Source organism: Fulmarus glacialis, unplaced genomic scaffold (assembly GCF_000690835.1).
Source record: "Fulmarus glacialis isolate BGI_N327 unplaced genomic scaffold, ASM69083v1 scaffold5613, whole genome shotgun sequence".
Taxonomy (NCBI): domain Eukaryota; kingdom Metazoa; phylum Chordata; class Aves; order Procellariiformes; family Procellariidae; genus Fulmarus; species Fulmarus glacialis.
The window spans coordinates 1-25,365 of NW_009204746.1; the positions used below are offsets into that span (position 1 = coordinate 1).

A 25,365-nucleotide genomic window follows, 5' to 3' on the forward strand; every position below is an offset into this window, starting at 1 on the left:
AACCGCTATCCCCTCTGCTTCTCCGAACAACCAGGGTCTGAGTGTGCATGTGGCAGTGCCCCTCAGAAGGGCAAACACTGCGCGGAGAGGTGGTGCAGTCAGCTAGAAATGGCGCTGGAAGCGCTTTGGGAGTGAGCAGGGAAGCAGTGGTGCCCAGCTAACGTGTGAGGAGAAGCCCTGGCCTGGCCGTGTGATGGGTGTGATGTCTCTCTCCCCCCCCCAGATCCGTGGCAAAGGGCTTGACTGGCCCCTGGTCGTGAAGGACTTCAACCTGCTGCGCTGGCTCGGGGCGAACTCTTTCCGCACAAGCCACTACCCCTATGCTGAGGAGATCATGGACCTGTGCGATGCCTACGGCATCGTTGTGATCGACGAGTGCCCGGGAGTGGGGATTAAAATGCCGTAAGCAATCGCTCAAAGGACCCTTCCCCTTCTTTCTATGTTCATCCCTGCCACAGCGTCCCCCTCCCGTCCCGCAGCACCCATTGTCCTGATAATGGAAGTACTTTGCTCTATTTAGAAATCAGCCACGTGTGCCTAGTGAGGTTGGGCAACCGGAGGGCGTTTTGCCACATGGCCATCGCGTCATTTGGTCGATTAACGAGCCCAAACCACAGCCCTGAACTGTGCAGCAGGCTTTGGGGAAATAGGGCAGAAGCCATATTCAGTGGCAAGGCTCAGTTGTGCTTATACACCCCAGAGGCTTGAGTTTTCACAGGGAAAGGCAAAGGGGATGGATTTTTATACCCTCACCTCACTGGTCTTTTGTCCTTTTGTCTTTAAGCGAGAGCTTTGGGAACAAGTCCTTGCAGCATCATCTTCTTGTGATGGAGGAGCTGATCCGCAGGGATAAGAACAGGCCGTCAGTCGTGATGTGGTCAGTAGCCAATGAGCCAGCATCGGAGCTGCCCCCAGCAGCTTACTACTTTAAGTAAGTGCATCTGCTTGCACACAGAGCTGAGGCTTGAATCTTGACAGATGATGCATCTTCTTCCTTTGGGATGGCACAGGCAGAGTAAAGAGAGGGCAAGCATTTTTTTGGGAACCCTGAAACAATACCCGCAGATGCAAACTAAAAGACTAGCTGCTGTATGTGTTGAACTGATGCTCAGAACCACGTAACAGTCTCAATCTGTTGTTTCTGAACCAGTAAGGCTCTGCAAAATTACCAGGAGTCCATTTGGTCTGAACATCTCTTGTTGACCTAAGGGTCAAGCAAAAGCAGACCTGATGGGAACAGGACATTCCTTGTTACCAATGGAAGACGAGTGCTAAATTCTTTGAGAATTACAGCAAAGCTGTAAAATAATTAGCTTTTAATTCTGAAGACAAGCTTCTTCAGTTAGTGCTAGTTCTTTGTTCTGCAGGGGATTGTGACGCCCCACTTCAAAGCCACTGCTTCAAGTCCCTACAGACCCCTTGGTTTTATTTTTAAAGAGATTTAAGCTTTGGATAGCCAAGAGTTGTCTCTGTAATGGGGTAGCAGACTGTCCCTAGTAGCTGTAAGCGCATTAAGAGGTAACTGTGCATTTTAATTCCTCAGAATGATCCACAACCTTCCTGCAATGTTGAGGTAGCAGCAGAACTTGACCCTCCCATTCTCTGTCTCATCTCCCTCATTCAGGGTTTCCTCAAAAGCAGCCAACCTTCGACTGCTCTGCCTGCTGTGGCGTAGTGCTAGGGCCTCGTGCTTTTGCAGGAACGCATCCCAAGTGTTGTTCAGAAACGCTCTGCTCCCCTTCTCACATTTTCATCTTCAAAGTCACTGTCCCGTCTCCAGCTTCCAAGCTGCTGGCACCAACAGACAAATTAACATGCTGGTGTTTGCTATACTTTCACTGTGGTCTTTTTTCAGGTGGGATAGCAACCAACTTTGTGACAGATAAAGGTCTCTTTGCCATGATATTTATAATCTTGCAGAGCTGGCTAGAATTGCAGGCACTTTATAGCAGATGATCACTAAGTATCCTGCAGTATTTAATTAAAAATACTCTGCCTGCTAAATCAAAAGCAGCTCCAAGTGTCTGAGGGGGGGTGTGAAAGGACAGAGAGCATGGGGAAATGGGTCTGTGCTTCTCCATGCTGTTGTTGAACTCTTGCTTTACTGTTTGCAAACAGGACAGTGATAGCTCACACTAAAGCTCTCGATCCCTCCAGACCAGTAACCTTTGTGACAGATGCTAATTACGCTCTTGATCGTGGTGTAAGTTTACTTTATTTTCTAGCTTTTTTTTTTTTTTTTAAATTCATACATTAAATTTCCTCTTCTTGTTTTACAGTCCTTTCCCCCCACCTCCCCAAGTTTACTGGAGATAGTTAACAGGGAGAGGCAGAAGAAAACTTACATTTTTCTTTCTAGTACAAAGCACCTTATCCTGTGGTTGTAGTCCAACTGAAAAAAAAAAATATCTGTAAGAGAGAAGAACAGTTCCTTGTCTTGAGTGAAGTATGCAGGATCAGACCCCTGGATTCCATTAACATTGTCATGCTTTGCTATTCCATTGATTGCGTTTACTAATGCTCAGGATTTTCACTTGCAATTAAACCAAAGCTTAAACCTCTTTAAAATGCTAACAGCCCCTGTGGAAGTCTCAAGGAAGGAAGCTTTGCTTTAATTCCTGCTTTAAACTGCTCTAGATCTTCTTTGGCAGATGTCTGTTAATGTTGAATAATCTAAAAGCTCTTCCAGCTTTGTAATTAAAGTCCTAGAGCTGTATAAATAGCCAAAAGGCACTTTTCTTGATGTCTGTGCCTTAAGCTGGCCATAGCATGAACCAAGGATCTTTAACACACATAAATTTGTTTCCAGGGTAGTTCCTATGTAATTTTTAATTTTTCAAGATGGTTTTATAATACTTGTCACTACTGTACAATAAACACTTCAGCAGGTTGGGTACATGATACTACCACATGTCTGCGCTACAGGTTACACTTTATATTTCTTTCAAACTGTCCTACAATTAGCAGGAACGGCCTTCTGTAACTCGAGAGGTCTATTCCTCCCCACCCCAGGAAAAAAAAAACCTGGTGGCCTTAGTTTTGACGGAGCCCAGCAGGGATCTGCTCTTGGATATTGCTGTTTCATCAGGCACGCACATACAGACTCAGACATCCCATCCCCACTAGCATGTTCCAACTAGCTTGAGACAACACAGGAAAACAAAACCAAAGAATAAATCTCATACACTGATGTGATATTAGAACTTTTTTTTCTTTTATTACAAAACATATTAAGAGAACATTGAACAAGTTACATACAACATCACTTTATCTTTAATGGGCTTTGTGCCCTTTTATCATACTGTCCATGTGGTAGAAATGGCATATAACTTGCAGAATGCTTAGTCTTAGTATTGCACCATTGATGCACAAATTTAGTTGCTAGCCAAAATATTTGACCGCTAACTTGATAATCACATTCCAATACTCATAAAGTACATCTAAATGTACCAGCAAGCCAGAGACATCTTGGAAACTCAAAAACTTCTAACAAACCTGAGGATAAAATGGGTTGATTTTCTCTAACTCTTCGCTGTGACTTCCTAAGTCTGTAATAAAAATGCCAAATTAATATGCTATTAGCTTATTAAATTTATCCTGCTTTTTTTCTGGGAAAGATGTCATATTGGGAGGACCTGAGTGATGGGGGAAAAGACTTTATTCTACATGTAATAAAACTGGATTCCATGGAATGAACCAAAAGGAGGATTTAGCTTTATGAGTGAAAGTTGTCTACTACTTTGAGCTCTGTGACAAAATACTCTCATCTTGTTTTCTGTAGGCTCCCTATGTGGATATAATTTGTGTAAATAGCTACTTCTCCTGGTATCATGACCCAGGCCACCTGGAAGTTATTCCACTACAACTCACAACACAGTTTGAGAACTGGTATAAAACCTATGAAAAACCCATTATCCAGAGTGAATATGGAGCAGATTCAGTTCCTGGACTTCACAGTGTAAGTGTTATAGATGCCCTAGATGGAAAAAAGTACTGTTGTTCTACAGGGTCAGAAAAACTGAATTAGAAGAGATAGGTACCATTGACCCTGACTACTTAGTTTTGAGATGCATCAGCTTGTAAGTGTCTGAAAGATTCCAGGATTGTAATCTTGCTCCACTGAGATCAATGAGCTTTGCCACTGACTAACAAAGGTTAGATTCTACCTAAAGAGAAGTTTTTAGCTTTGAGTAAAAGCACTGAGTACTTTGAAATCTGTACTTTGGCATTTGTAGAAAATGCTTAATCGGATGATACAACACTGGAGACTGGACATTCATTTCATGACGCTATCCTGCACAGAAGGGGATGGCACTCTTATACCTATCGTGATAAAGCACCATTACCAAGCAAAACCATGGACTCCCCCCAAGTATACCTGGTATTATGTTTGTATTTTATGTGCAAAGTTTCCCCTTGCAATTTTAGTAATTGCTAATCTTCATTAAATAGCCATTGTTAATGCAGCGGCAATGAAAAGATCAAGCAATTGTAAAGTTTGTCTTCAGGCAGCAGGTCCCCAGTAAATAGGAAGTTAACATATGGAGCCTTTGCTGAGATTAACTGTCACTTTCATTCAAGGCCACCTCTTTTTCCTGGCTGTAGGACCCACCTCTTATGTTCAGCGAGGAGTATCAGAAAGCTATGCTAAAGGAGTACCATTCTGTTTTTGACAAAAAGAGGAAAGAGTATGTGATTGGGGAGCTCATATGGAATTTTGCTGATTTCATGACTAATCAAGGTAAGCTTGTATTTATATTCTAAACAACTCTCCATCCTCCCTGCAAGTTTAAAATGGTTTACGATACACAAAGAATACTGTGCTGTAGGGTAGGACAAAAGGGCCCTCTGCTTACCAAGACAGAGCATAGCTCTGGTTTCTGTGACGAAGTCCAGCGTGACCAGAGCCAAGAGGGAAGGTCCTGCCTGTCCTTAATGCATCCTCTCGCTCCAGCTTGAGCTCCTAGATGTCCCACCTGCAAATAATACTGATGCTCTGAATTGAGGATGGCCAAGAAATAAAGTAATCTGGGTCTGCTCACAAGCTGAACGTGAGACTATGCACGAGGGCGGAATGCAAGGGAAGCTTGCTCAAGTCGGAGCTTCAGTCAGCTGTTAGGGATGTGTCTCACTTGCTCCATAGTTCATTTACAACTGCCCTTAGTAACAGAGCACCTTAAATAAAGTAGACAACTGTCTATCGTGATACTCCATCCACTATTAATAAGTGATTAAGTGCATTCACGAAGTATGGAGCATTACTTAATCTACAGTGCAGACAGTCACACAGAAATTAAACTATTACAACTCAGAAGGAGACCTAGTAAGGAACCAGTTATGCATATGCCACCTGCAGTGAGTTAGGGTGGTGAACAGTCAGTGTTAATTTTAGGCAGAGAAACACTGTTAAGAATAATCTGTAGAGCACCAATATAGGTCTTGGAAAGCTAAGTCATTGCAGAGAAGCAGTCAGAAAAGTATTATTTCAAATAGAAGGAGAAAATGTAGACAAGTTCACATATACATATGCAGTTCTGGTCTCTCTACGTGTTGCGATCATCTTTTCTAGTTTCCTATGAAAACTAAAATAGGCAAAAAGGATATGGACACCATTAAAGGACAGTACAGTCAAAGTTAGCAATCAACATTTTCACCATCAAATTTCAAGGTGGAATTAAAGGCAGAAGGAACATCTGCTGTAAATATTATACTGATCAAGTTAATGGGCACACCTGAATAAACTGTCATCAACTTAACCAGTTGTAAATACAATTAATTGCAGCTATATTGCTCAGTTACATCAATTAATCTTGCCAAGATGACGCAAATTACATCTGCCAAGTTCCCCATTGTACCTGACTATGTGTAGAAGAAAGTGCATAGGTCTCTTCCACCTAACCTGATTTAGTACATACATCGTTACGGTTCACAGTAGGGGATATAAGAGCATTTTATATATACTTGCTGTATTTTATAACTTCTCTACAGGGACCACACGTGTTTTGGGGAACAAGAAAGGAATATTTACCCGCCAACGACAGCCCAAATCAGCTGCATTTGTTCTTAGAGAAAGATACTGGAAGATTGCAAATGAATCACGCTGTCTTCCTCCCATAACAAAATCACATACTCTCTTTCTAAAATGAAATCAAAAGGTATAGTGGCTGGGTACTATGCTGAACTTGTTCATTAAATTTCTGTCTAAATAATATTTGTGCCTGACTCAAGTCTTGCAAGTCTAATGCTATTTCTAGTCCACCTGAAGTAGTTACTATGATACAAAGCAGATCAGAAACACTAGTTTCCTATGCTTAGTCATGTCTGTAGGCTTCCTGTTTCCAGGTAGCAAAATGAATATTCAGTGTTTCAAAGAGCTGAAGTTAGAGATCCTGACTGAGGTATCTGTTTATGGCAAAAAAATAAAAATATTACATGATACAAATCAATGCTGAAGACTTAAAAGAATCCAAGTTACTCTAAATGAACATCACATCCCTCCAATGCAAATGAGGTTTTCCAGTTATACTCCCCTAACAGTTACACTACTCAGATCACAGCAAATTGTCCAGGATTACTGAAGAGCATGATTTATACAGCTTCTCTTGCTGGACAGAATTTATGTGGCTAGCTGAGAAATTCTGAGAGTTCACAGCATTCAGGAAGTGTATGAACCACCACCTCTGAGAGGATACCCAACATACTCCAATACAGTATAGAATTCATACTACAGCAGCAAGGTGGAATATGTTAGATAGATAGGTACTACATTAACTGAACTTTGTTCAAAACTATTTATTTTAGTCACAGTACCAGAACTGCCGCTATTAGATGCGGTTCTATCTTCCAGCATGGAAGAGCTTCCTTCATATTAAATTGTCACTATGTACTACAGTAATAATAGTCTAGAGGGTAAGTTTGATCTAAACCTTTTTGATACTGGCCTGTAGCATTCTGGCCTAGGGCGATGTGTAAATTAACGTGCACACGCTACTTTAGACAGTAACGTAGTGTAGTAGCGTCCCTTTCAAGGCGCACACCAGTCTTAGAGGACTCTAAAGGCCAGGCTTTAGACTGTAACAGATTGTGCCAATACTCACAGAAGAGCTCAGAACACTTAGTCTGCAAACTTCTTATTGCAACATCCCAGGGCTGTCCCAAAAGCAGCATCGCCCGTAGCAGAACCACAAAATTGGAGGCTGCCTACTGAATTTTGGAAGTTGGCACAATTATGTAGTTTCATTATTCTGATTCGCAGATACTGTGTGAAACTGTTGCTGTGACTACTTTTTCTGCAATGGGCTCTTCTGCTAGTACCTCAAGAAAGTGACCAAAACATCTGCCAATACAAAGAAAATATTTGCTCTTACGTTGTGTGGTGGCCAAATTCTCTTTCGTTTAGATGTGATGCATTAGAAACCAACACCTTCCATGCTGCCACATGCAGAATAAGGACATACTTGTTTACTGCAGACTTCAAAGCAATTTTTCTTGAGTTTTTAAGGGAAAAGAAGAAACATACTATCAACATTCCTTATGGTTATACTGTGTTAGGTTTACAGATTTTCTATACAACTAAAACCGCAGAATATAAAAGTCTATCCATAGTAAAAAGACACTTGCTCAAATGTACCATGGTATAAGACTGAATACCATATTTAAGTCCACTACCAGTGTTTGAAAGTCATTTCAACTTCTCGATCTCTAGACATAATTTTTTTAAACCATTTTCTTCCCCGTTTCAACAGACATGACATACCAACAGCTGCCACATCAAAATACAGATAAAGATTTGACGATGTTAACGCATTACAAACTAGGGCTCAGAGCCCTATGACAACACACAGGGCTTGCGGTTGCAGAAGAGAAAGCTATTACTTTCATTCAGTCCAACAAAACAGACGCAAAGTTTAATATCCACACGTATGATAAGCGCACATTTCAGAGTCTTGGTTCCTGCTTGTTCTTAACAGCTCAGTGCAATTGTAAACCCAACCCGCCTATCCAACCCTTCCCCAAAAGCTCTCTCCCTCCCCCCCAAATCCAGGAAAACATATAGCAGTTTCCAGATACTTTGTGATCTTGTCGGAGTGGAGTTAAAGCAGACGTACAGAACCAAGGAAAGCAGGAAGTGATAAAACCAACATACTTAATGGGGTTTTTTTGCATGTTGCTTAAAGAACTGTAAACAGTTAAAGCCTTAAGTCAATGCTGCTCAACCTTTACACACCCATGTGCACACAACATTCAGCAAGACACAATGAAGCTGCAGAAATTCTATAGACTGGTATCTCTGGGGACCGAAGTGCTTTAACCCTTCTACTGCTAACACACAATGTCTTTGAAAAAAATCACAACTTAGTACATTTCTAGAAACAGAATTACAGTACTGACTTTAAAAACAGTTTCTAAGGCTCAGACTGAGTCCAAAAAGGCCTCTGATTGGGTTCATTCAAGCTCTTATGTTTGGACTGCACGAATGCAGCTTAAGAATGATTGCAGCAAGACGTCCACAGGTAATTTCTACATTTATTTTTTTATACCAAAAAGTTATGTGCAACAAATAGAATTCGTACATATTTACATTGTTTTACCTGTTAACAAAATTGTATCCTAAACCTCCAATAGAGAATTTCTCAACCTATATTGATAAAAGGAACATCTGCCCAATGACTCCATTTAAGTGGATGTTTAATTTGGAGTTTAAAGCACTAGTAATAAATAGTTGATGGAACATACTATACAGAACAAACACCTAATATTTAGGCCATGCTTAATACAGTTTTATGGTAACAGAATACTTCATCTTTTCTGGACCAGTTTTGTCTAGATCACATTTAAACAACATTGGCAGAACCAAAGCTATTGGATGTCTCTTTGACTTTAGCCCATATAAATTAGGAGATTCAAGTGCTGCCTGAAGCACCTCACCAGTCTTCTTGAACAATCGAGAGACTCTGTACAACAGAAGACAAACGTGTACTACAGTATGCAGAAATCTCCTAATAAGAGAGATTTATTGTCACTTTAGATATCAAAGGTGGTAGGGAATGTTTCATTGGCCTTAGTGTTGCAAACACTTCACAGTAAGAAACTTCCAAGAACATTCATTTCCTAAATGAGATTTGAATGCTTCATTGGCCTTAAGAGTAGCAAGTACCTTACAGTAAGAGGATTTCAGGAATGTTTAATTCCTAAGCAGGTTTTGGGATGAGGTTCTTTTGCCTTTCCAATCCACCCCTCCCTGCAGAACTTCTGAGAGCCAAGGAAGGGGAGGAAGAGCCCAAATTCAGAACCACCGTTTGTATATTATGAATTTTTTCCCCTCCCTTCTCATGAGTGTTGAAACCACAACCAGAATCTGTGTAATGATACTGCCCCCCTGTCCCTCTGCCAGACCAGGTACTATTTACTGCCTTTTACCCATACTCTTGTATCCTCAAGATTTTTCAGAATTTGCCTTCGGATTTGTAAGGGTCAAATTAATATCAACCACGCATTTGCCACGACATTTGTTTTGGCTGGGGGCAGGCAGGGGGGTAGTTGCATAAAGCACTCATCCGATTTCCATCACGTTACTAATTGTAACCTGAGCCATTTTACTGGAAGAAATACGCTGTTTCTATCATTAGGAGCAACAAGGAAAGAGTCAAAGAACTGGAAGCAAAAACGTCCAAATTTCTACTGCTAATATTATTTTGCCCTTTATTCAGGCCAACTGCATTTCTGAAGCACAAGAGAGAAAGTAGAAGAGTTAGGGCCATTTCTAGCAAATCACTTCCAGTAAAAAGAAACTGCAAGAAAAGCACACAAGACAAGAAAGTTCACAATTAAGGATCAGATTTGCAAGTTCGTGCACAAAGTGTAGCTGCAAATTCTTCCAGAGACTAAACTCAATTTCCATTTGATCCCTATGTGCACACAAACAAGAACTGCAGACACGACTGCTGAAAATCTGGCCCTAAACAATTTTACTAAACAAACTGAATTAACAGACTATGCCCACACAGACAAGCACAAGACACAGTGAAGTTAGTCAACACCTATACTTTCAGCTGATGGGGGTTTTTTCCTTTTTTTCGGTATGCACTACACCCAGAAGTTGCACCAAGTAATCATTGATTATACTTGTCTCCATTGCTGCTTGTTCTGAGACATTAGCACTGCGACTAACCATTTCAGGCAGCAGGTGTTCACCTCTTCCTTGGATGAAAAAGATGCATTCCTGTGATCTACACTAAGGCATCAAAATAAATCTATACAACATATTAAACAGTAATATTACCTCAAGGCTTGTAAGAGAACAAAGTAAAGCCTTGAGGGAACAGTTTAACATCGTTCACTCCCCTCATATCAAAGTTCAAGGCATTTGAGAAACAGAACTAAACATCAAGACAAGCTTTAACTATACTCTGGTCAATACAAAATGCATTTAATGAATTGTTGTCTAAAACTGTTAGACAAGAGGGACAAGTGATTTAGTGTTACATGCAACAGATGTTACTCATACCACAGAACTCTATACATAAAAGCAGTTTCCACCCACATCCTTGATACAAACCAGAAAATTACTTCAGTAGTACTTTAAATACTATTTTGTGAATTCAATCTAAAAATTCTATTTTCTCTACGGAACACTGCATGTTGCACAGTCAAGTTTATCCTCAGCAACTTAGTGTTTATAATCCACTTTAGCCATACAACGTAAGTGTGTCTCTGACATTCATGTTTAAGAAAAAAATCCTAAAATTAGTTAAACTAATTCTTTAAATAAATGGGTACGCAGTTGGAGTTCTTCATATTTAGAAGGTGACAAGGGCAAAAAGCAGCACAGCACCTATTACAGAAAGTAGCTGAACCTATACATTTTGGTGTCACAGAGTCTGAAACACAAGTATTTTACTCTTCCGAATCACATCATCAACGTTCTATGACATTGATTTAAGTTAACTGAAACAACCTTGCTACCACTTCTCAGTCTAAAAACTAAAATAGATCTTTTAATACTCTTCTATCCCCAGCAAGTTTGCTGGAAATTTTGTTTGTTTGTTTGTTCGTTTGTTCATTTTTAAAGCAAGGACACTTCTGCCTGCCAAGTTCAACACAAAGTATTTGGTTTAAGATTTTAAGACAGAAGGCACTTTTAACATTCAGCCTTAGAATACTGAGTGCAGAAACATGTAAAATTTTGTTCCTTTGTTTAAATCTGCAGTTTAATTTTTTTTCAATTAGTTATTAGAAAGAGCAATGATAGCACTATATCACATTTAATTTTCAGGAGCATATTTACTTACTTATCCCACTAAACAGGTTGCCCTTCCAAGAGATCTTATGTGTCTCAGGCCTAAAGTTCATTTCCCAATATAGCACAAACCAAAGATCCTGAAGAAGATCAATTAAGTAACTGCTTCTTCAGCACACTACTTGGTTATCCCACTCAGTCAGTGCTTTCCACTGCAAATTGCAATTCTATACTGCAGCATTCATATAACATCAAACATTAGTAACACTGGCTGCCTGACCGCAGTTTAAAAATGAAACAGCTCTGCATGGAAATTAAGTCCTTTCCAAGAACACTCTTTGATACACCAACCCCCAATCTGCATATAATATCCCGGTGGCAGCTTTCTATTGACCACATTAAGCTATTTTCTGTACAGAAGTTAATGAAGTTGTGGTTTAATGAACATACTTCAGGTTTCAGGTTTAATTCCATTTTCATTACTGGAGACAAAAAAAAAAAAGATAAAAATGGAACAAAACCCAACCATCATTCTTGTGAAAGCACTAGCAGCGAGTGCAGCAACACGGTGTTCTCTATAGAGGTCACTTCTTCTTCCATCACGTCAGTCGACTATTAGCTGAACACTCTGACAGCTCCTAGGCCTGATTGTACAGTGAGTTCTCCAGGGATGAAAACAATATTTCTAATTTTATTTACAGTATAAGTCCTAGTCAAATCTAAGTCCATCAGCTAAAAAAAAACATAATACACATACTGTAAACATGGCAACATTAAATATGGTAATGCTAGTCTAGAATATTTAATGTCATTACCACATCTTGTTATACCTGAATTTATATACAGGGTATTTTGTAGCAAGTGTTACCCACTTCACAAGTGGAGAGGGAAGAGAGAGAGTCTAGGTTTTGCTGTGGCTAAAACTCCTTCAAAGTAAAGTTAAAGCTTGTCTTTTATTGTATTAGAGCTTTCTTTCATAACCACATTTAAATTGAAGATTAGCACAAAAAAAATTATCTAGGGCCCCTTCAAATTTGTAATTAAAAATTCAGTTATGATACTCGGGGAAAGTGTCTGATATGGAGAATAAAAAATTACTGCAAAATAAACTTAATGGAAGTTGGGTCTTCAGACTGTCAGTCAAAAGTTCAAACAGGCATTATTCCTGTTTGGGTTGGAGTTGCCGTTTCCAGGCCTCGTTCAAATAAACTAGTCGTTTGTAGTTGATGATAAAGAGAATGAAGTTCAGCAAATATGTGATGACGCAGACAATGCAAAATTCCTTCAGCACGAAGTACAGAATGTATGCCAAGTACAATGACCCTACTACAGACACTATGGAGGATGTCATGAGGATTAGAGCTGCTACTGCACTTGCTGTCATACCTGCAACAAGAGAGAGAAAGTTACTACTGCTGCTCTCATTCCCCCCTTCCGAACAAAGCAAAAAGCCTAAGCACTCTAATTCAAACTGAAGGCTACTCAGCAAGTTTGTTTTACATAAAAGTCTGTTTAAAATACCATGAGTTCAAGATGGCTGACAAATCGCTATTTGGAGGGGAGCTTCTAGGTTCTGTACGACAGTCCTTTGATAAGAAGTATGTGTAGTATTTATCATCTTCCGTATTCCTGAGTTATGGGAAAGTTACAGGTTGGTCAAGTTACATCTATCAATATTAACAGCTTTAAAGCAGACCATATAGTTACAAAGAAATATGCATACATTACACTTCATGCACTTTTTTTGCCTGCTATCTCTATTACTCCTGCAAAACTTGTAAATTCCATTTTTATTTCCTCTCTTTTCTATCATGCAATCCAATGCTAAATATATTTAAGTGAAAATACCAGTGCAGTAACTGCCTTGACGCCTATGTTATTAATAGCATAGCAGGAGAAAATGCAATTGCTCTTGTTATCAGTTGGGTTTTTAAGCCCTTTGGACAGATACATCATTAGAAGGGTGCTAAAAAAAAAAAAGATAAAAATCACATGCATTTATCTGGTCTCCTGCAGATTGTGCAATGTATAATGCACTCCTCTTTCACCACCACAGACCTGTTATATACTTTAGGCACTAAACTGAATTAATACTTACCAAGTAGCATTTGTAGTATATAAAACACGAGTCCAAAAACACTGTTTGACTGATTTATTGCACTGTCCTTTCCAAAGATGGAACCCAACAGACCGAATCCTCGACCCCATCTGTAAAACAATGAAACTAATTAACTTGTATTTGGGCACCTATTGCTTTACATCAGTGTTTTCAACTCATCGCTGTTGGGAAAAAAAAAAATAGATACATATATTCTGACATGACCACTGTAGTCCTATAAGAAGTTCAGGGTTATCTCGGAAAACCAAGCAGCTTGCAACAAGGGGGTGCACTAGGTACAACTTTATCCCACACATTGCTGATTAAAGTTACTTGACACACCAGAAACTACCAAGTTCACACAGTTGCAACTTCACCAAATACGACGTCTGCTTCCTAGGGTTGTAGTTTAAAGCTTTTTTGTCAAATAAACACTTCCTTCCTCCAACGATAGCTTTAGCAGTTCTCTCCACCACAATAAGTTGGACACATGCTCACTATACCGCCGAGGGAAAATAGTACAATTTGGTAACTAGTTGTTACCAGCTCTGCCAGCACTTACCTCGCTGGCATCAGAGCAAGCAAATCAGAACATATGTTTGCACTTCGGCTGCTCCTGCGCAGTCTAACATCTTAGGAGGAACCCAAATCTGTCAAGCAGACAAGCTGGGGATGGTACCATAGCAAGATTCACAGGCCTCATTTGTTAGAGCCTTTGCACAGTGTGACATTTTGAACTAGCACCTTAACCACAAAGTGACTTTCAACTTTTTAGTGAAAAGGTAGAAAGCGGTACAAGCCCTACAAAACTGCTGCTGCAATAAGGGGGACAAAAGATTAAATTAGCAAATGTATTTGTGCTAGAAACCATTAATGTGATGCCCTAAGGCAGATCACGCCATTATTTGTAAAAGCAAAGTGAGGACTGTATTTATTAGTGTCACTTGAAAATATGAAGAGAAGTTAACACTACTTCAACATGCAGCTTAATTCACTTACAAGAGAACGTTAGGATATCTGCCAACATGTCTTTGGGGCATCAAGTCAAGCACTACATAAATGTAAGGCTAAGTTCACATTATCAGGTTAACTGTCACATAACTATGTAAAAAAAGCGCAATTTTCACTGCTGTTGCAGCAGAAAACGCTAGCGTGGTACATTTATGCCAACAGAAGTGCAGTTTCCGAATAGCTTGTACTAGAGGCAATGGTTCTACTAAACCAAGACACAGCATAGGTTTGCTCTCTGCACACTATAGGAACGTTGTGATATACTTCACCATACATCCAAGACCAGTGAAAGGCTACCTCCACATTACAAGCAGTTTCCTCACACGAGAAAGGTACATGGTAAGTACAATTTAATACCATCTCCAAAATACTTCATAATCTCACAGCCATTTGTGCAATATTTGCAAAACATATTGAAATGAATCATTTTAATTCAAACTTAGCAACTGTCTGCAATTGACTATCATACCCAAGTCTTGTGCTCTTCTCCCCAAGAAACTGAGCAGAGAATTAGGTACCAATTCCTAGAAAGCATGTCTACTGCATAAACAGTAAAAAAACCAAACATACTTTCAACCGGTTTGGTCTCAAGTCTTGTAAATGACTGAAGTGAAACTTATGTGCAAATATAAAGCTTCAAGCCAGCACAGAAAAACCAACGCTTGCTTTACCACGGGAACAATGCCTCACATCCCAGAGCTGCGAGAGGTTAGAAAGACACAAAGTTAACTGCTTGGGGGAGCAGTGCAATACTGCCTCGCTCCCTGCAGTTATCCCAGTGCAAGTTTGGGGCTACGCAAACATGGGAGACAAGACTGGTTACACATCCTCCCTGCAGCATATGAAGACCAACAGTCCCAATTAGCGTACGGTATAGATCGTGGGCGAAGTAGTATCAAGGATGGATGGCAAAGATCCGGAAAAGCAGCTGTAGAGATGCAAGTGCAGCACTTCGCTGCTAAGGGAGCCACGCTTCCAAGAGGGAAGGATTTTAAAGACGACCAAACACCGTGCAACAATACATAAGCAAACATTATAAAGAAATACTGCAAGTGCCAAAGAATCTCAGCTATGACAAGACTTTCCCCCCACACCTTGAATGTTATCTGGATTTTAAGTGAGAACTGTTTATTTTTTAGCCTTACTTTGATAAGATGGTCACAGCACATGTAACAATTGCCTCATGTTGTCCAGCTACCAAATGCAGTATTAAAGAGCCAGACAAATATATTAAAGGTATCATTATTTTGCATTTAATAATCTATTTTTATTTTTCTGTATTACCACACTTATAGATGTTTCAGCTTACTATCCACAGGTGCAATTTATCGTTCTAGTCTCCAGGTAAGAATTCTTTCAGGGTGACACTAAACTCTATTTGAACACACTCAGGCTTTCCTCACCGAGAGACTAAACAGCATAACTCAAAGCATGCTTAAGTCTGTGGTTCAACATTAGTCTAGCTCAAAGTAACTGCAGGATGCTGAATTCCTACCCTCTCCCTGCCCTAGCTGTATGCTCTCACTTCTTCTGATGCTCATGAGATCCTGTCATGTTTGAGAGCGAACTCAAGCTCATCAGACACTTTAGACTACAGAATCTGACCCTACAGTTATTCTGCAAGTGAATAAAATGTTGCTAATGGAAAGATAATGAGTTCAAGCCCTTCCTGACAGTCAGTGTCCCAAGCGATCTGTTCATAGCTGCAAGAAGGTCAGAGCATGGTGAAAGCTTTTTCCACATGCAATAGTTCATTAAGTATCTTGTTGGCCTTGTAGCAACTTTAAGGACATCAAGTATTATATTTCAGTCCATGGAGTACGCCTCTAATCTCGCATCTTATTCCACACACTTCAAGACAGCTAAGCAGCCTGTGATTTAAGACGAAGCACTTTTTCCAGCCTTATTAGGTTTGAAGCATGAGGAAGTTTTCTGCATCAAACTGAAAAGCAAAATATTTAGACTCTGTATATTTCTATTTCCATCTAATTTCTCTAGTGAAGAGGCTAAATCATCTCCTAATTCTATCAAGGAGGTCCCAAAACCCACTAACCAAGTACTTTTGCAAGCAATTGGAGCAAGGAAGAAGACTGAGTTTGATAATCTTCCTTCTCACACCAAAATCACACCTGAGATATGACAATTTTGAAAGTCTAAAAACATATGGCAAACAAATAGCAAGAAGAAAGATTGCAGTCCGAATGATAGAATAAACTCCAAGAAATAAAACATCAGTGAAAAGGACTATAAACTGTTTAGAAGTTCCTCACGGAACTTGCCTTTCTTATAAAGAATATAATTTACAAGAACTATTGTTAACTCGGATCAATTTTTTGGATACAGAATGCTAAGTAAAATGAACTGCACTAATTAAAGAGTTGCTTGCACAGCAAGATAAAAGCATAGTCCAACACCACCAACTTTCTCCTGGTACTGACTTGTGGCTCCCAATCCCTGAAGCAGTGAAGTGTTGTAAAGATCACGCTGAAGTCACCCTGTGTGATTCAGAGCACTATGACAAACACATGTGGCAAGCCTGGTTTTGCCACACCCGAGTTTCACTCCTATTGAGGGGAAAAAAAAAAAGCAATCTGAACTAACTTCAAGGAAGTTTTAAAATAAATCTCTAAGACATCTTCCTGTATGTTTCAAGTAACTCAAATTCCCTCTCTGTTCAAGGTGACAGCCTGCTTCACTTCTCATTTGCAGGTACAACTTTGAATGTTCTTTAAAAAAGTTTTCAGAATAGTGATTCAAGAAATCCAAGACAAAGTGTTTAGAACTGTTCATGTAGTTTCCTTACGTCTAAAATTAAATACTACAGTGACTTTTAGTCCAATGTGCATTTCTTTTTATCAAAAGGAGGTCTTGAAAATTATTATCCACCCTCTAAACAGTGTCCCTTTTGGTTTGTGATATTTAGCAAAGCTCAGAAGTGTTGCATTTTTAGAAGTTTAAACCAGTATTTGCATGCACTTGACACTTCTTAACAGGAAGACAAGAACAACTGAGGTCATTTTGATCCACAAGTGACATGCCTCCAATAAAATCTAAAAATCATTACCTCTTTTGCACAATTATGAACATCCTCTATGTTCCAGAACAGCATATTATGGGAGTACATTTTAACTCTAAATATTTTGCCGTAATTTAGCAGAGACAATACCACTAGCAGAAAGCCGAGCAAGAGAACCTCTTGCAGTACACTAGGATTTCAGTCATTTTAAAGGACAAGTAAACCACCTCCATGTTTAACAAGTTAAAAGCTGTAAGAGTTATCAGTATTAGCTCAAAAAGCAACAGAATTCCAAGCCTGCCAAACACAACAAGACAAACAAACAAAAAGTATATATTTAGCCAGGAGTCAAATTATTATCTCGTCCACTCTCTGTAAGAAATGCTATACTGTTTTTTCTAGCCAAGCACCCCAATCCTGACAGTTACCTGCAGATGTTTTTAAGGGCTTTTTACAAAAAGATCATTCCCCAAGATGCTCTCCTTGACCTCAATCATCATTAAGTTAAGAATCAGCTTAAGAAACTTCTGAACTGGGGTTTCACCTGCACCAACATGCTCAGAAGCCTACCTTGAAGCCTTCCTGAATGTACCTAGATGCTTTCTGAACACGTACTTTTGACCTCCACAACACGCCCGGTAATGGATTCCAGAATCACATCACCTCATTTCACTTGGCAATTCTTAGTTCTCAGGTCAAGAAAAGACCTAACTACTGTATATTCATTTTGACATGCAAATAACCATACTAGATCAGGTCAAGTCCAGCTAGCTTCAGTACCATGTTTCTGACATCAGCGAGTAGCACACGTCTTGAACAAAGCACAAATATCATACTTCCCAGTTCACTTCATTCTAGTCTCCTGAATGTCTAGTTGAAAATGCTATCAAACCCTTCAGGAGACCAGATTATTAAATGGCATGTATGATTCAAAATCCGAGAACACTCTGCATTTGTGCAGCAGCAGGTTTTCCAACACATTCCTCTCTCTCAATTTTTTAGATTCGCTGCAAAGGAAAGGGCAAACAACAGTAATAAAAAAGATTATATTTTCAGAGAACTGTAAGTAAAGAACTCAAGTTCTGTTTTCTGAGTAGTAGTAGCTTACTTAAAGCCCCTCATTTCAGGATTATTTTTCATCCCATAAGGATTATTTTGTTATCAATGGCAAGCACCATTTACCACTTTGTAACCCTGAGGAAACTACATATTTTCTAAAAAAAGCCTACACTTGACAAGTGATATGCACATTTCCTTAAGTGTCATCTGACTTCTGAGATAAGTTACGGTACAGAATGAAAGTTCTCAGGAGGGGAGTAAAGCTGGCCTATGCTCACACATCACCTTCAGTGAAAAGCTCATATAAAGGTCAAAGGATCTGGAGCATATTAAGACTTAGCAATGTTAAGAAACTTTGGTTGCAGCTTCTTTACAGCTTCACTAGAGGATTTTGGATTAAACCTGGTTCATGATTACACGGTCACTTAGGCCACTCTAACAGTTTTAATAAATTAAGTAAAAGCCTTCAATTAGAAGCCACAAGAAAGGAAGGAGATTAAAAACTCCCATTTGTCGGCTTGCCAAGAGTGCTCAAAATTTTTGATTTACTTAATTTCATGTTTAAATCTATTAGCAGTATTTACCATAAACAAATGAGATTTTGTTCTATATACCCTCCAGCTCTACCTCAGAAACAGACCAAAAAAATCTCAGTGTCTAGATCAGCAAAATCTCAAGCAGGCAGTGGTTAATTATTTTATAGCAGTCTTTACAGAAGCACTGGTTATTCAAGCTACAAGCCAACAGCATTGTATGCCTTCTACATAATCTCTTCTACTAAGCTATCATAAATGAAGTCCGAATCTGAACTACAGGCACTTTGTGAAATTTACTTTGCATCAGGCAAAATAATTTTCAGCCCTACTGCAAATTTCAGTCAAGCTAGAAATGATGTATTTATGAAAAGCAAAGATACACGTGTTCGAGATCAGCTCACTGTAAGGTTGAAAAAACCCTCATGTAGCTGGGGTATTGCTGTATTTGATAAAAGATGTGCCTTGGCCACTACGTATTTTATCAGTCTGAAGTATTAAGTCATCATTTTCCATTAAAAAGGTGAGACAAAAACGACTTGAACTATCAGCTTCTGCTGCTTTGGGAACAACTTGCTTTAGAACTAAGGAAGCTGGTCTTCTACAAATGTTCCTGAAGCCCCTTCCTTCCCCAGCACACAGAATAACCAGATCCCTCCCAGCTCACACCTCCAGCCTCTGCACCCTGCCTCCCCAGTCAAGTCCATTATCTACCAGCTCTGCCTCAGTCCTATTTGCACATGTGCTGCCTGTCTGGCTAGCAGACCAAATGGGACAGATTAGCTCACACGGCAGGTTTTTTTCCCCTTCAGCAGAGGAATGACTGAGTCCCTCTCCCCTCCCCTTTGGCACTCAGTCTGTTTCTATAAAACTTTAGTAACTTGTATCCTTTGTTAAATTTTGCCATTAAAAAATGAAAAATTATAAAATAAATTATTAATACACAACACACAAAGGCAAAATCTTCTCAGAAACCAGGCTAAAAAAAGCAGGATAATACAACCTTTCTTGGCCTCAAGTTGTTTGCGCTTTTTTGGCTCAGTAACCTTAGCTGTAAAACTTGTATCACAGTCATCTAGGCACAGTTATGCCAACTCACCATCATCTTGAACCTGCAGCACTCCAAATCCTGAAAAAGTGCTTGACACACTAGATGGATTCTGCCTACACCGATTTCCCCCTGCCCCATCAACAAATCTTCCCTCAGACAGCAAAAACAACGAATCCCTGCTACAGAATAGCTGAAAAAGCACCATTACACCTGCTACTAACAATTTGCAGACCTCAGAAATAAACAACAACCAACTTTAAATTACAGGATAGATTTTTATCTTGGTCTCAGGAGACCACGTTTTAATGTAAACTATTTCAGGTAGCCTAAGAACCACAAATATGATTCCTTTTGAATGACCACCAGCTGCTCCGCATGCTGCCCTTCAGCAATCAAACTTCTATTTTTTTCTATACAGAATCAAAGATACCTAACAAAAACAATAACTTGGCTTAGGTTAGAGAAATTATGACCAGCAAAGAACAAAGACTTACAAAACTAGTACAATTTCAGAAAAAGCACATGAGCATCATTTGCCTATACTGGTTTACAAGAAGGGACTAACCAAGCTTCGCCTTTTATACTACCTACATAAAGCTACTTATACCATTTCTCACCTTACATCAGTCACTAACAATTGCAGCTGTCAACCCCAAACATATCTGAATACTTGCTTGCAGGTACAGCAACAAAAAAAATGCTGGGACATGAGGAACTTACCATTAATACAAAAGATAACTGCTATATAATGTTCCTAACCTTCAATCAAGCAAACTTGAAAGACATCAAGTTTACAGGAACTGCCCCACAACAGAACTGAGTGGGAACCTGCAATATAAACATCAGGTTAGGGAGGAGGTCAGAGAAGTTTTCTTCCATGTCCCATTTCCTTAGATAATGGGGTTGTTCTTGTCAACTTGATCTCTGTTACGGTCTGCACTCTATAAAGATGCACCAGAACAATAGTTCTGGCAAGGTGTGCTTCACTGAAAAACCAGCACTGGTCAAAGTTTTAACTGCAATATCTTACAGCATAATTGCACGCCCACTCTGCAGAGGAACAAGCTCTATACCAGCATAATTATACCCACACAACATAGCATTGAAGTACTACGTCACAAGACTAAGCAATTCAAACATAACACTTACATAGGTCTAAATTCACTGTATAAATGATTGTGAAGGTGAGCCGAACAATACAATAATACTATGGTTGTCACAGGCCACACTTGGCAAATCCAATAAAACACCTGCATGTCTGCACAGATCTGTCCACAACACAAGCAAATTTTTACAGATGTACATTTTCAAGAACTACCAGATGATTATTTTGGTGCATTCACTGGAAGACATAAGGCAGACATGCATATTAGACTTTTTCAGAATAGGCATTTCAGAGTGGCTCAAATACAAGATGACAATCCAAGACCTTGCACGTTTATGTGCAATTTATGCACATTAGCATAAGGTTCAGAACAGGGAATCCCTAAAATATGTCATCTATCAAATTATATCCAGAAGAACACTGATTCTTAAAATCACATTTTGACTCTAGAACTTCTTCAGTAAGTCAGCTAAAGATGTTAACCTAGATCAATATTGACTATTTCCAAACCTCTTCAGTTACACAGCTGGCCAAAAGCTACAAATATTGCTAAAGATATACGGTGAAATGTGCTTTTTGGTCATTCATGCCACTATCTTAAGTCTGTATTAAAGTCGTTACAGCATTAACACATGCCAGGCTACAAAACTTCCTTCAAAAACAGCCACCCACTAATCTGCTCTGCAGGAACCTTAAATTAATCAAGGCAGAAAGTAGAAACGTATCAGAAGACCCAAAAGTCTCACAGGGCACGCAACAGAACAAAGCAAAAAGCTCAGGGTCTCTGCATTACTACTTAAATGTCACATTTTATTTTAAGCCATACCACTATTCATATTATTTGAAACTTGTCTATTAGTTTAGTTCCCTCTGTGAAACTATTACAACAGCAAAACCAAAAATATTTTTCAGGAACTACTATAAGCCAGTTTCATTATAAATAAAGCCATTCTTGCCACTTAATTATTCTAAAATATGACAGCAATTCACTTAAAACACCTAGAGCAACTGCCAAATGAAAACATTAGGTATTTCCCTAATATCTTCCCTTATCTCTTCTTGGAAAATGACAGTGGTCATTATACAGTCCTTACCTGTTTTTCTTTCTAAACTAGTTCTAAACTATGAACTTTCCCCACGATAAAAGCTTGAAATATGCTGACCATTAATATTTTGAATATGGGAATCTAGGAAGGTATCTCTCCAACATAATCTTCTGGATGAGTCAGTCTCTGATACAAGATTTTCCATGCTCCTCCCTCTGCATGCTGGTAATCTTTACAACATTTCTGTTCTCATTGTTGTGCCAATACCAGATTTGACTTAAAAGCAAGACTTGGAAATACTAACAGCTTACTAGTGAAAAAAAATCCTCCCCAAAGACCGGAACTTAGTTCCAAAGTAACTCAGCTCAGGGAAGAATATACTAATTTATTCTCATTATTATGTACAGTTAAAATTAATCCCAACACCATCATGGGCCTTTCAAAGTTCAGTCCACTGCTGGAGTCAACACTCGAAATGTGAGGATCATTACATTCCAAGTTCCATTAGTTCCAATCTAGCTTAAATAAAAAGTCATACAACTGAATGAACACTCTAGAAGCCAGTAAAAGCCACTAAGTACAAGTTTGTCACCCATTTAACGCTGTAGACTTAACTCTGCTAATCAGCTAATGAAATAGTTTGCGATTGCCAGTGTAATAGCTTAATGAGAAAAGAAACGGTTGAAAGTTAAATCTGCATTACATGTGAAAATTCTGGAACACCATATTTGAAACGCTGCTATCTCGGTGAAATCTAAATAGTAGTTAAAAGTTCCTTTTAGAAATCAAGTTTCAGACAAACTTTGGTGACTTGTGGTAGTAACAAGGAATATTCAATTGGAGAGAGGGAGAGAGAACGACTGATGGACAGGGAGCTGTGGCAACATGGAAAATAAGATTAATTTCTTTCAACGTTATTCTTACTTCAAAGTTTAATAGCTTGCCCTCTTGTCTTAGTTTTAAAGCAAAACTCCTTTTTTGTCTGTGTCCTGTACAGCGTTGAAAGCACATTCTTCTCCAAATATGGTTTGACTGAACAGAACTTGCACACTCCTTTTCCACAAACTACTTTCACCACCTGCTCTAATTCTCATGAGCTATCCTGACATTTGCAACACTTCAGTCTTTAAGCATGATTCTCCTAGCAACTCCTAGTGAGATTTTAGTTGATTTTATCCCTAACTTTTTATATTATTATATAGAATTCCTACAGTAAAGTATTTACAGGTCTTACCATGGCATACTCAACATTTCCGCTACAGCATTACTAATGAACACTATAATTACCAAGCATTATTCCATAATTAAAAATACCTAAAGATATAATTGGGATTATTTTACTTCTTCAAAGCATTTAGTAAACATGCATTAAAACTATTACTTCAAATTCCCTGTCTCAATAGCAGCATTTGCAATAACAATAAAAAGCTAATGAAGGACCAATTCTATACAAGAACAGATTACTACAGAGGCTACTTACAAGCTTAAACCCCCGATATTCTCTTTTTAAACTCTACAGCTGTGGTAAAATTTAGAGTACTGACAATACTCATGTGGTTTAACCTCAGTAGCCTATGCATAATTTTAATTTATAAATTTAAGTAAGCGGGCAAGCTTATTGAAGTCTTGTTCCTGTTTAGATTGAAGCTTCCCATTTCAGGATACTTCTTAAATGGAGACATGAAAAAGCACCTTCACAAACTAAAGATTATCTGATGACAGATAGAAAAGCAGAGTTAAAGCCCTCATTCAATCACAAGGGCCTCTTTTCAGACATCTGTAGATACACGTCTCTTTGTAACATAACACAATCCCACTCCTGTCACCACAGAAGTGGTTTTAAGAACAAGAGTTCCCTGTATGTTTTGCCTAAATAATTTAACCAGCTTCCACCTTGACAGAGTATGGGCATATTCTCCCCCACTGGCTTGTTATGATCACACAGCAAGCACCTTTATAAAAACTGTGACAGATTTTATGCAGGTTACACTGACAGGGAAGGAAAAAAAAAATCTCAAGTATTCATTCAGCTGAAGGCACTAACATGATAATAACAAAACTCTCATTAAAAAAAAGGAAGCATTTAATATATACATTTGCTGAAGAATCAAAGCCCTCCTCTTCCCAGCTCCTTACCAATGGATATTTTTGCATATGTCTTTATATGCCTATATACACACACACAAATATATGCACAGAGCCATTTTGAGATTGGTGACAAATAATCTTATTTCTTTAGTTGAAATACTTGAGAATATGCTTTTAGGAGAGTTTCTTAGTTAAATTACACTGTAAAGTATTTCCTGCAGCATGTTTATACTGGTAGCACTTGTAACTATACAGCAGGTTAAGTCTTTTCATTATTGTAATTCAATCAACTAGTTATTTGACAAGTGAAGTAGCTGCTGGCACTCCCCAGGGGCTTCTTTTATACTGGGGGGCGGTTGCCCGCCGATGCTCCTGGCCCTGCACAGGTCCCGTCAACCGCTGTGGCACGAGCTGTGGGTTGCCGGCGGCTCTCTAGCCTCCCCTGAAGATGCCCGGTTTGGGAAACCCCCCTGTGCACCCCATTAGACTGCTCTGCTGCCGATTGTGCTGGCACCAGAGCTGCTCGCCTTGGTGACTTGACAACAAGTCAAGTTGCTTACTTGAAAATAAGTCAAGCTAGCAGCGTATTAAAATTTATACATCGACTCTCCTAACAAATAAGAACCCTTTAGAAAACAACTGCTAAATAATTGCTGACAGGAAACCTGTAAAATAAATAAAGATTTGGACTGGACTTTTGCTGCTGAGGCATACAAATCTCTCTCAAATTAAGCACTTCCTCTGTATCGTGAAGACAATCTTCTATACTGCCAGGTAACATTATAATGAAAAAGCAATTCAGATACTCCAATTAAAACCACGCAAAGCGAATCATCTGCAATTGTACATGTTTATGTTGGCCTCAACCACTAGTCACACCTACAACGTTCTACTCTAACGTGCATTTGCTACTAAAATGCCCGTCACTCTAGCTAACTGCCATTGATTACAACACAGAAATTGCGGGTGCCTCACCCTCCAGCCCGTAGTGATCCTAAAAAACAGCCGTCCCACACCAGCCCTCCAGCGAAGGAGCTGCCTAAACCGGGAGCCCCGACACCCCCTTCCCTCGGCCTGCCCGCCCTGTGGCCCCCAGCACAGGCCCAGCTGCCCAGCCCC

General features: G+C 39.3%; 2 protein-coding genes across 2 annotated transcripts; one reads left to right on the forward strand and one right to left on the reverse strand.

Annotated features, from left to right (window-relative positions):
- Positions 1–223: 223 nt before the first annotated feature.
- On the forward strand, positions 224–6,208 carry GUSB (glucuronidase, beta; the record flags this gene model as incomplete). The annotated part of the gene is made up of 6 exons (XM_009575087.1): positions 224–402; positions 785–931; positions 2,119–2,203; positions 3,782–3,958; positions 4,606–4,741; positions 5,989–6,208. Coding segments are annotated over 6 exons (882 nt in total), but the record flags the coding sequence as incomplete, so codon positions are not given.
- A 5,473-nt stretch (positions 6,209–11,681) lies between these two features.
- Positions 11,682–13,910, reverse strand: VKORC1L1 (vitamin K epoxide reductase complex, subunit 1-like 1). The gene is made up of 3 exons (XM_009575088.1): positions 13,900–13,910; positions 13,338–13,447; positions 11,682–12,625 (listed from the first exon to the last, which is right to left on the reverse strand). Exons 1-3 carry the CDS (start codon positions 13,908–13,910, stop codon positions 12,399–12,401), a joined length of 348 nt encoding a protein of 115 aa, XP_009573383.1. The 3' UTR covers positions 11,682–12,398.
- Between the last annotated feature and the right edge of the window lie 11,455 nt (positions 13,911–25,365).